Source organism: Sinohyriopsis cumingii, chromosome 7 (assembly GCF_028554795.1).
Source record: "Sinohyriopsis cumingii isolate HCF-2022 chromosome 7, ASM2855479v2, whole genome shotgun sequence".
NCBI classification, from domain to species: domain Eukaryota; kingdom Metazoa; phylum Mollusca; class Bivalvia; order Unionida; family Unionidae; genus Sinohyriopsis; species Sinohyriopsis cumingii.
The window spans coordinates 13778122-13791800 of record NC_142967.1 but is presented as its reverse complement, the minus strand read 5'-3'; the positions used below and the strand labels follow the sequence as shown (position 1 = coordinate 13791800).

At 27.8% G+C, this 13679-nt stretch overlaps 1 protein-coding gene across 1 annotated transcript in view; it reads right to left on the bottom strand.

The window, feature by feature from the left end:
- Positions 1-13679, bottom strand: part of LOC149794757 (uncharacterized) — a 79101-nt gene that overhangs the window by 41164 nt on the left and 24258 nt on the right. Inside the window, exon 5 of the mRNA XM_089966231.1 lies at positions 12448-12531. Coding sequence (XP_089822357.1) covers positions 12448-12531 — 84 coding nt within the window. The remainder of the gene's footprint in view (positions 1-12447; positions 12532-13679) is intronic.

Here is a 13679-nt window from a genome sequence, read left to right as displayed (position 1 = left end):
TTACAAATCATTAACCAATATAACCAATACATTTTGATTTTACAAATCATTAACCAATATAACCAATACATTTTGATTTTACAAATCCATTAACCAATATAACCAATACATTTTGATTTTACAAATCCATTAACCAATATAACCAATACATTTTGATTTTACAAATCCATTAACCAATATAACCAATACATTTTGATTTTACAAATCATTAACCAATATAACCAATACATTTTGATTTTACAAATAAATTAACCAATAGAACCAATACATTTTGATTTTACAAATCCATTAACCAATATAACCAATACATTTTGATTTTACAAATCCATTAACCAATATAACCAATACATTTTGATTTTACAAATCATTAACCAATATAACCAATACATTTTGATTTTACAAATCCATTAACCAATATAACCAATACATTTTGATTTTACAAATCCATTAACCATACTAGAACCAATACATTTTGATTTTACAAATCCATTAACCATACTAGAACAAATACATTTTGGTTTTACAAATCATTAACAATAATAGAACCAATACATTTTGATTTTACAAATCCTTTAACTATACTAGAACCAATACATTTTGATTTTACAAATAAATTAACCAATAGAACCAATACATTTGATTTAACAAATCCATTAACCAATATAACCAATACATTTTGATTTTACAAATCCATTAACCAATATAACCAATACATTTTGATTTTACAAATCCATTAACCATACTAGAACCAATACATTTTGATTTTACAAATCCATTAACCATACTAGAACAAATACATTTTGGTTTTACAAATCATTAACAATAATAGAACCAATACATTTTGATTTTACAAATAAATTAACCAATAGAACCAATACATTTGATTTAACAAATCCATTAACCAATATAACCAATACATTTTGATTTTACAAATCCATTAACCAATATAACCAATACATTTTGATTTTACAAATCCATTAACCAATATAACCAATACATTTTGATTTTACAAATCCATTAACCATACTAGAACCAATACATTTTGATTTTACAAATCCATTAACCATACCTGAACAAATACATTTTGGTTTTACAAATCATTAACAATAATAGAACCAATACATTTTGATTTTACAAATCCATTAACGATACTAGAACCAATACATTTTGATTTTACAAATAAATTAACCAATAGAACCAATACATTTGATTTAACAAATCCATTAACCAATATAACCAATACATTTTGATTTTACAAATCCATTAACCAATATAACCAATACATTTTGATTTTACAAATCCATTAACCAATATAACCAATACATTTTGATTTTACAAATCCATTAACCATACTAGAACCAATACATTTTGATTTTACAAATCCATTAACCATACTAGAACAAATACATTTTGGTTTTACAAATCATTAACAATAATAGAACCAATACATTTTGATTTTACAAATCCATTAACTATACTAGAACCAATACATTTTGATTTTACAAATAAATTAACCAATAGAACCAATACATTTGATTTAACAAATCCATTAACCATACTAGAACCAATACATTTTGATTTTACAAATCCATTAACTATACTAGAACCAATACATTTTGATTTTACAAATCCATTAACCATACTAGAACCAATACATTTTGATTTTACAAATCCATTAACTATACTAAAACCAATACATTTTGATTTAACAAATCCATTAACTATACTAGAACCAATACATTTTGATTTTACAAATCCATTAACCAATAGAATCAATACATTTGATTTTACAAATCCATTAACTAAACTAGAACCAATACATTTTGATTTTACAAATCCATTAACCATACTAGAACCAATACATTTTGATTTTACAAATCCATTAACCAATAGAATCAATACATTTGATTTTACAAATCCATTAACCAATATAACCAATACATTTTGATTTTACAAATCCATTAACCATACTAGAACCAATACATTTTGATTTTACAAATCCATTAACCATACTAGAACAAATACATTTTGGTTTTACAAATCATTAACAATAATAGAACCAATACATTTTGATTTTACAAATCCATTAACTATACTAGAACCAATACATTTTGATTTTACAAATAAATTAACCAATAGAACCAATACATTTGATTTAACAAATCCATTAACCATACTAGAACCAATACATTTTGATTTTACAAATCCATTAACTATACTAGAACCAATACATTTTGATTTAACAAATCCATTAACTATACTAGAACCAATACATTTTGATTTTACAAATCCATTAACCAATAGAATCAATACATTTGATTTTACAAATCCATTAACCATACTAGAACCAATACATTTTGATTTAACAAATCCATTAACTATACTAGAACCAATACATTTTGATTTTACAAATCCATTAACCAATAGAACCAATACATTTGATTTTACAAATCCATTAACCATACTAGAACCAATACATTTTGATTTTACAAATCCATTAACCAATAGAATCAATACATTTGATTTTACAAATCCATTAACTATACTAGAACCAATACATTTGATTTTACAAATCCATTAACTAAACTAGAACCAATACATTTTGATTTTACAAATCCATTAACCAATAGAATCAATACATTTGATTTTACAAATCCATTAACCATACTAGAACCAATACATTTTGATTTTACAAATCCATTAACTATACTAGAACCAATACATTTTGATTTTACAAATCCATTAACTATACTAGAATCAATACATTTGATTTAACAAATCCATTAACTATACTAGAACCAATACATTTTGATTTTACAAATCCATTAACCAATAGAATCAATACATTTGATTTTACAAATCCATTAACCATACTAGAACCAATACATTTTGATTTTACAAATCCATTAACTATACTAGAACCAATACATTTTGATTTTACAAATCCATTAACTATACTAGAATCAATACATTTGATTAACAAATCCATTAACCATACTAGAACCAATACATTTTGATTTGACAAATCCATTAACCAATAGAATCAATACATTTGATTTTACAAATCCATTAACTATACTAGAACCAATACATTTGATTTTACAAATCCATTAACCATACTAGAACCAATACATTTTGATTTTACAAATCCATTAACCAATAGAATCAATACATTTGATTTTACAAATCCATTAACCATACTAGAACCAATACATTTTGATTTTACAAATCCATTAACTATACTAGAACCAATACATTTTGATTTTACAAATCCATTAACTATACTAGAACCAATACATTTTGATTTTACAAATCCATTAACTATACTAGAACCAATACATTTTGATTTTACAAATCCATTAACCATACTAGAACCAATACATTTTGATTTTACAAATCCATTAACTATACTAGAACCAATACATTTTGATATTACAAATCCATTAACTATACTAGAATCAATACATTTGATTTAACAAATCCATTAACTATACTAGAACCAATACATTTTGATTTTACAAATCCATTAACCAATAGAATCAATACATTTGATTTTACAAATCCATTAACTATACTAGAACCAATACATTTGATTTTACAAATCCACTAACCATACTAGAACCAATACATTTTGATTTTACAAATCCATTAACCAATAGAATCAATACATTTGATTTTACAAATCCATTAACCATACTAGAACCAATACATTTTGATTTTACAAATCCATTAACTATACTAGAACCAATACATTTTGATTTTACAAATCCATTAACTATACTAGAACCAATACATTTTGATTTTACAAATCCATTAACTATACTAGAACCAATACATTTTGATTTTACAAATCCATTAACCATACTAGAACCAATACATTTTGATTTTACAAATCCATTAACTATACTAGAACCAATAAATACATTTTGATTTTACAAATCCATTAACTATACTAGAATCAATACATTTTGATTTTACAAATCCATTAACCATACTAGAACAAATACATTTTGGTTTTACAAATCATTAACAATAATAGAACCAATACATTTTGATTTTACAAATCCATTAACTATACTAGAACCAATACATTTTGATTTTACAAATAAATTAACCAATAGAACCAATACATTTGATTTAACAAATCCATTAACCATACTAGAACCAATACATTTTGATTTTACAAATCCATTAACTATACTAGAATCAATACATTTTGATTTTACAAATCCATTAACCATACTAGAACAAATACATTTTGGTTTTACAAATCATTAACAATAATAGAACCAATACATTTTGATTTTACAAATCCATTAACTATACTAGAACCAATACATTTTGATTTTACAAATAAATTAACCAATAGAACCAATACATTTGATTTAACAAATCCATTAACCATACTAGAACCAATACATTTTGATTTTACAAATCCATTAACTATACTAGAACCAATACATTTTGATTTTACAAATCCATTAACCATACTAGAACCAATACATTTTGATTTTAGAAATCCATTAACTATACTAAAACCAATACATTTTGATTTAACAAATCCATTAACTATACTAGAACCAATACATTTTGATTTTACAAATCCATTAACCAATAGAATCAATACATTTGATTTTACAAATCCATTAACTAAACTAGAACCAATACATTTTGATTTTACAAATCCATTAACCATACTAGAACCAATACATTTTGATTTTACAAATCCATTAACCAATAGAATCAATACATTTGATTTTACAAATCCATTAACCAATATAACCAATACATTTTGATTTTACAAATCCATTAACCATACTAGAACCAATACATTTTGATTTTACAAATCCATTAACCATACTAGAACAAATACATTTTGGTTTTACAAATCATTAACAATAATAGAACCAATACATTTTGATTTTACAAATCCATTAACTATACTAGAACCAATACATTTTGATTTTACAAATAAATTAACCAATAGAACCAATACATTTGATTTAACAAATCCATTAACCATACTAGAACCAATACATTTTGATTTTACAAATCCATTAACTATACTAGAACCAATACATTTTGATTTAACAAATCCATTAACTATACTAGAACCAATACATTTTGATTTTACAAATCCATTAACTATACTAAAACCAATACATTTTGATTTAACAAATCCATTAACTATACTAGAACCAATACATTTTGATTTTACAAATCCATTAACCAATAGAATCAATACATTTGATTTTACAAATCCATTAACCATACTAGAACCAATACATTTTGATTTAACAAATCCATTAACTATACTAGAACCAATACATTTTGATTTTACAAATCCATTAACCAATAGAACCAATACATTTGATTTTACAAATCCATTAACCATACTAGAACCAATACATTTTGATTTTACAAATCCATTAACCAATAGAATCAATACATTTGATTTTACAAATCCATTAACTATACTAGAACCAATACATTTGATTTTACAAATCCATTAACTAAACTAGAACCAATACATTTTGATTTTACAAATCCATTAACCAATAGAATCAATACATTTGATTTTACAAATCCATTAACCATACTAGAACCAATACATTTTGATTTTACAAATCCATTAACTATACTAGAACCAATACATTTTGATTTTACAAATCCATTAACTATACTAGAATCAATACATTTGATTTAACAAATCCATTAACTATACTAGAACCAATACATTTTGATTTTACAAATCCATTAACCAATAGAATCAATACATTTGATTTTACAAATCCATTAACCATACTAGAACCAATACATTTTGATTTTACAAATCCATTAACTATACTAGAACCAATACATTTTGATTTTACAAATCCGTTAACTATACTAGAATCAATACATTTGATTTAACAAATCCATTAACCATACTAGAACCAATACATTTTGATTTTACAAATCCATTAACCAATAGAATCAATACATTTGATTTTACAAATCCATTAACTATACTAGAACCAATACATTTGATTTTACAAATCCATTAACCATACTAGAACCAATACATTTTGATTTTACAAATCCATTAACCAACAGAATCAATACATTTGATTTTACAAATCCATTAACCATACTAGAACCAATACATTTTGATTTTACAAATCCATTAACTATACTAGAACCAATACATTTTGATTTTACAAATCCATTAACTATACTAGAACCAATACATTTTGATTTTACAAATCCATTAACTATACTAGAACCAATACATTTTGATTTTACAAATCCATTAACCATACTAGAACCAATACATTTTGATTTTACAAATCCATTAACTATACTAGAACCAATACATTTTGATTTTACAAATCCATTAACTATACTAGAATCAATACATTTGATTTAACAAATCCATTAACTATACTAGAACCAATACATTTTGATTTTACAAATCCATTAACCAATAGAATCAATACATTTGATTTTACAAATCCATTAACCATACTAGAACCAATACATTTTGATTTTACAAATCCATTAACTATACTAGAACCAATACATTTTGATTTTACAAATCCATTAACTATACTAGAATCAATACATTTGATTTAACAAATCCATTAACCATACTAGAACCAATACATTTTGATTTTACAAATCCATTAACTATACTAGAACCAATACATTTGATTTTACAAATCCATTAACTAAACTAGAACCAATACATTTTGATTTTACAAATCCATTAACCAATAGAATCAATACATTTGATTTTACAAATCCATTAACCATACTAGAACCAATACATTTTGATTTTACAAATCCATTAACTATACTAGAACCAATACATTTTGATTTTACAAATCCATTAACTATACTAGAATCAATACATTTGATTTAACAAATCCATTAACTATACTAGAACCAATACATTTTGATTTTACAAATCCATTAACCAATAGAATCAATACATTTGATTTTACAAATCCATTAACCATACTAGAACCAATACATTTTGATTTTACAAATCCATTAACTATACTAGAACCAATACATTTTGATTTTACAAATCCATTAACTATACTAGAATCAATACATTTGATTTAACAAATCCATTAACCATACTAGAACCAATACATTTTGATTTTACAAATCCATTAACCAATAGAATCAATACATTTGATTTTACAAATCCATTAACTATACTAGAACCAATACATTTGATTTTACAAATCCATTAACCATACTAGAACCAATACATTTTGATTTTACAAATCCATTAACCAACAGAATCAATACATTTGATTTTACAAATCCATTAACCATACTAGAACCAATACATTTTGATTTTACAAATCCATTAACTATACTAGAACCAATACATTTTGATTTTACAAATCCATTAACTATACTAGAACCAATACATTTTGATTTTACAAATCCATTAACCAATAGAATCAATACATTTGATTTTACAAATCCATTAACCATACTAGAACCAATACATTTTGATTTTACAAATCCATTAACTATACTAGAACCAATACATTTTGATTTTACAAATCCATTAACTATACTAGAATCAATACATTTGATTTTACAAATCCATTAACTAAACTAGAACCAATACATTTTGATTTTACAAATCCATTAACCAATAGAATCAATACATTTGATTTTACAAATCCATTAACCATACTAGAACCAATACATTTTGATTTTACAAATCCATTAACTATACTAGAACCAATACATTTTGATTTTACAAATCCATTAACTATACTAGAATCAATACATTTGATTTAACAAATCCATTAACCATACTAGAACCAATACATTTTGATTTTACAAATCCATTAACCAATAGAATCAATACATTTGATTTTACAAATCCATTAACTATACTAGAACCAATACATTTGATTTTACAAATCCATTAACCATACTAGAACCAATACATTTTGATTTTACAAATCCATTAACCAACAGAATCAATACATTTGATTTTACAAATCCATTAACCATACTAGAACCAATACATTTTGATTTTACAAATCCATTAACTATACTAGAACCAATACATTTTGATTTTACAAATCCATTAACTATACTAGAACCAATACATTTTGATTTTACAAATCCATTAACTATACTAGAACCAATACATTTTGATTTTACAAATCCATTAACCATACTAGAACCAATACATTTTGATTTTACAAATCCATTAACTATACTAGAACCAATACATTTTGATTTTACAAATCCATTAACTATACTAGAATCAATACATTTGATTTAACAAATCCATTAACTATACTAGAACCAATACATTTTGATTTTACAAATCCATTAACCAATAGAATCAATACATTTGATTTTACAAATCCATTAACCATACTAGAACCAATACATTTTGATTTTACAAATCCATTAACTATACTAGAACCAATACATTTTGATTTTACAAATCCATTAACTATACTAGAATCAATACATTTGATTTAACAAATCCATTAACCATACTAGAACCAATACATTTTGATTTTACAAATCCATTAACCAATAGAATCAATACATTTGATTTTACAAATCCATTAACTATACTAGAACCAATACATTTTGATTTTACAAATCCATTAACTATACTAGAACCAATACATTTTGATTTTACAAATCCATTAACCATACTAGAACCAATACATTTTGATTTTACAAATCCATTAATCATACTAGAACAAATACATTTTGATTTTACAAATCCATTAACTACACTAGAACCAATACATTTTGAATTTACAATTCACTGAGTGTCTCAAGCTCTGTACTGTTCCAATAAAAATCAACATCATTTTCAAACAAATACATGCTCAGAACTGCACTCTGTATACAGACACAGACAGAGAGAGCTATTATAAACCCCAAAATTACAATGAAATCTTTTTATTAAAAACAAATCATGTTATAACCAAATAAATAATTATATTGATTATGTAATCAAATGGATGTGTATTAATGCTTTGCTAATCTGAAAATAAAATCCAAGTTCATTATTAAAATCAGGTTTTGCTATAGATAGACAGGTACACATATACAAAGAGAGAAACCGCACTATCACACAGGTTAGAAAGTTATGATTTGTCCTCAACCAGGAATACAGCCTTAATCCCCAGTTAAATTCACTGTCATTCAGCATGCATACAGAAGCCCTCTATCCATTTGAGTAACTATGTATACAGAAGCCCTCTTTCCATTTGAGTAACTATGCATACAGAAGCCCTCTTTCCATTTGAGTAACTATGCATACAGAAGCCCTCTTTCCATTTGAGTAACTATCCATACAGAAGCCCTCTATCCATTTGAGTAACTATGCATACAGAAGCCCTCTTTCCATTTGAGTAACTATGCATACAGAAGCCCTCTATCCTTTTGAATAACTATGCATCCTGAATAAATAAAATATATAGTGTTCAATTTACACCACTGTTCAATGAAGCCATAAATGTGGTCCACATTATAAGTGAGCAAGTCTTATAGTGAGGGATTTCTCACAAAGACTGTGTCATATACTGGTACTAAAACTTCCATACATGACTATGTCATATACTGGTACTAAAACTTCCCTACATGACTATGTCTTATACTGATACTAAACTTCCCACCAAGACTACATCATATACTGGTACTAAAACTTCTGTGCATGACTATGTCATATACTGGTAATAAACTTCCCACCAAGACTATATCATATACTGGTACTAAAACTTACCTCAAGACCATGTCATGTTCTGGTTACCAACAAAGACTGTAATATTCTGGTACAAAAACTTCCCTCCATGACTATTATAAGTGAGCACATCTTATAGTGAGGGATTTCTCACATAGACTGTGTCATATACTGGTACTAAAACTTCCCTTTATGACTATGTCATATACTGGTACTAAAACTTCCCTACATAACTGTGTCATATACTGGTTCTAAAACTTCCCTGCATGACTATGTCATATACTAGTACTAAAACTTCCCTGCATGACTATGTCATATACTGGTACTAAAACTTCCCTACATAACTGTGTCATATACTGGTTCTAAAACTTCCCTTTATGACTATGTCATATACTCAGAGGTCTTGCTAGGATTTTAAAACTAGGAGTCCTACAGAATCAACACAGACGTGACTGCATCTATTTTTAGATGGAGAGGTTTTCGTAATGTAATCACTCATTTTCATATAGCTTCATTACAACAGTCCATTGACAGGATTGGAAATTTATGGTTTATTTATTTGTCTACGTCCTTGTAGTAATTTTAGGCAATGGTTAAATAGCATCTTATTTGCTTTTTTCCCCGTATTTTCACAAATACGTGTCAGTTCGGAAAACAGATTAGACATTAAAGCGCATCTCGCAAATTCCACAACATAGCATTGTCCCATACGTTTCTGACATACATAATTTGCATTTTAAAGTTAAATCTTTAATAAAATAATACCTTGGCTTCGCTTTCAATGATCTGTATATTTTTCTGAAAATATTTTCCCGATGATTTACGAAAACAGACAATCAAATAAACTGGTACATCCCAGACTTAGTGAAGTCCGCCATTATTTCCCATTAGGCCTACTGGTTCACTTAGAGTTTCAAACTAATTTTATGACGAAAGAGTGTACATGAGTCAGCTAATAATCACTGATTCTGATCTTAAAACACAAGTTTGTATGTTTTATCATTAAAGGGTATCATGCAGGAAACTGATAGTTGCTACCTTACTCGGAAAAGGGTTAATGATCAATCAGCTATCAAAACATATACTTGTGAATGGGCAAGAGTTTGTTTGTCAACATAATTGATATCAAAACTAAAGTTCTAAAACTTCCCTGCATGACTATGTCATATACTGGTACTAAAACTTCCCTCCATGACTATGTCATATACTGGTACTAAACTTCCCACCAGACCATGTCATATTCTGGTAACCAACAAAGACTATGTCATATTCTGGTACAAAAACATCCCTCCATGACTATGTCATATATTGGTTCTAAACATTCCCACCAAAACTGTGTCATATACTGGTACTAAAACTTCCCACCAAGACCATGTCATATTCTGGCTACCTGGAAAGACTATGTCATATCCTCAGATACTAAAACTTCCCACCAAGACTATGTCATAAACTGGTTCTAAACCTTCCCACCAAGACTGTCATATCCTGGTACTAAAACTTCCCACCAAGACCGTGTCATTCCTAGGTACATGTACTAGAACTACCCACAAAGACCATGTCATTTACTGGTACTAAATGTTCCCACTAAGACTATGTCATATACTGGTAACAAAACTTCACACCATGAATATATTTTGGAACTAAAACTTGCCACCAAGACTATGTCATATACTGGCTATCCACCCAAACCATGTGATAAACGTGTTCTAAAACTTCCCACCAAGACTATGTTAAAATGTTATACTGGCTACCCACCAAAACCATGTTATAAATTTGTTCTAAAACTTCCCACCAAGACTATGTTAAAATATTATACTGGCTACCCACTCCAACCATGTTATAAACTTGTTCTAAAACTTCCCACCAAGACTATGTCATATACTGGCTACCCACCTAAACCATGTTATAAACTTGTTCTAAAACTTCCCACCAAGACTATGTTAAAATATTATACTGGCTACCCACCAAAACCATGTTATAAACTTGTTCTAAAACTTCCCACCAAGACTATGTCATATACTGGCTACCCACCCAAACCATGTTATAAACTTGTTCTAAAACTTCCTACCAAGACTATGTTAAAATATTATACTGGCTACCCACCAAAACCATGTTATAAACTTGTTCTAAAACTTCCCACCAAGACTATGTCATATACTGGCTACCCACCCAAACCATGTTAAAAATTGTTCTAAAACTTCCCACCAAGACTATGTCATATACTGGCTACCCACCCAAACCATGTTATAAACTTGTTCTAAAACTTCCCACCAAGACTATGTTAAAATATTATACTGGCTACCCACCAAAACCATGTTATAAACTTGTTCTAAAACTTCCCACCAAGACTATGTTATTTCCTGGTACTAAAGCTTAAAAATTGCATATCTATCTATGTGAAACCACATTATACAGTACTTGGTTTTCTTGTAATCAGGAAATAAAAGTAGATGAAATTAATTAAGAGACAGATATAAACAAAATAAATCCAATATGATGAAATCCATGGCAAGACATGCAATAAAAAAAAGGTAGCAGCATACTGACAGGTCAGATAGTGTGTGAATATGGACACATACAAGGCATAAACACAATGCTTCTCTACCTGATCCTGGAAAAACTCATTCATACAGAATTAGGATCAGCTATTTGTGTAGATCTAATTCTGGGTCTCTACCATGCAAAACTATGTAAAAAATAAGACATTATCAACCAACCTTGTACAAGAGAATCCACTGTGTCACTGGGTGACAGGGCAGTGTCAAGGGAGGAGCAACATGGACTCCTCTTGAGGTTAGAATCTGAAATAATTTGCCATGCATATTTAGAGGTCATGGCATGAAATTAGTAGTGGTCAACCAGCTCAAGGCCAGTATATTACTAAATGATTGACCATTTGAATCAGAATATTTAGCTATTGCCAAAACAGAAAACTAGCATTCAAATATTCCTTTGTTAGCTTAGAGAGTAGTTACATTAAAGACTAGTCCCAACAGTTAATGACAATACTGGCCATCGGTCATTATTTGGCAGCATTTTGTAAAAGAAAGACACAAAGCAAAATGGAAACTATTTAACATTTAATTATTTTAAAAGGAAGCAAGTGCCAGCCTACTAAATCACATGAAATTCCAAGGCACAGTCACACGGCAACCATAACGTCCAAAATTCTGGGTCGTTACACTGCTCTCAATATTGGCATTTAGGTGCAAATGAAAATATAATTTGTAGTATGGGAAGTTGATAAAGAACAAGGTATCAAACAGGGGTCATATCAAGGTCAACAACGACTTTATGCATTAATCAACATTTCAAAATTCACTTTTCTTTCTTTTCACCATTGCGATAAATGAAATAATGGGTGTGATTTGGATACCAACTCAGAAAATGAATAGTCATCAACTGTGCACATGAGTTGTCTTCAAATATCTGCATTCTGATCCAGGCATATGTAAAGTAGCTTTGTACAATTTTCATCGTGAATAACTCATTTCCTTCATAATTTATTTTTAAAGTAGTCTCCACATTTAACTTAACAAAAAATTGAAAGTTATCAACCTTCTTTGCCAGTCTGTCTCAGCAATAAAGGAACATTTCTGGTCATACAGAGTTTGAAAATAAATAAACGGAAAATAACAGTACATTCCTTGGACTTTTAGTCTGAGTCAACAACAACGTAATCAAGAACTCTAAACTGTCATTAAATTTGATCTAGTTGATTGAGTTCACTATGTTTCCATGTGACTAGACAGTATTGGTGTTTTTGGGGCAGTGCCAAGGGCGTCAATAAATATTAAAGTAGACAAGAACACAGATTTTGAACTTTTAGAAACACTGACAGAATGTTTGAATTCTATACGAATACATTAAACCAATATGCTAATCAGAAAATTTGGTATTTGTTTCAGTTCTAATGACTAGTAACTTATGATTTTGGTGCACCTCCTGG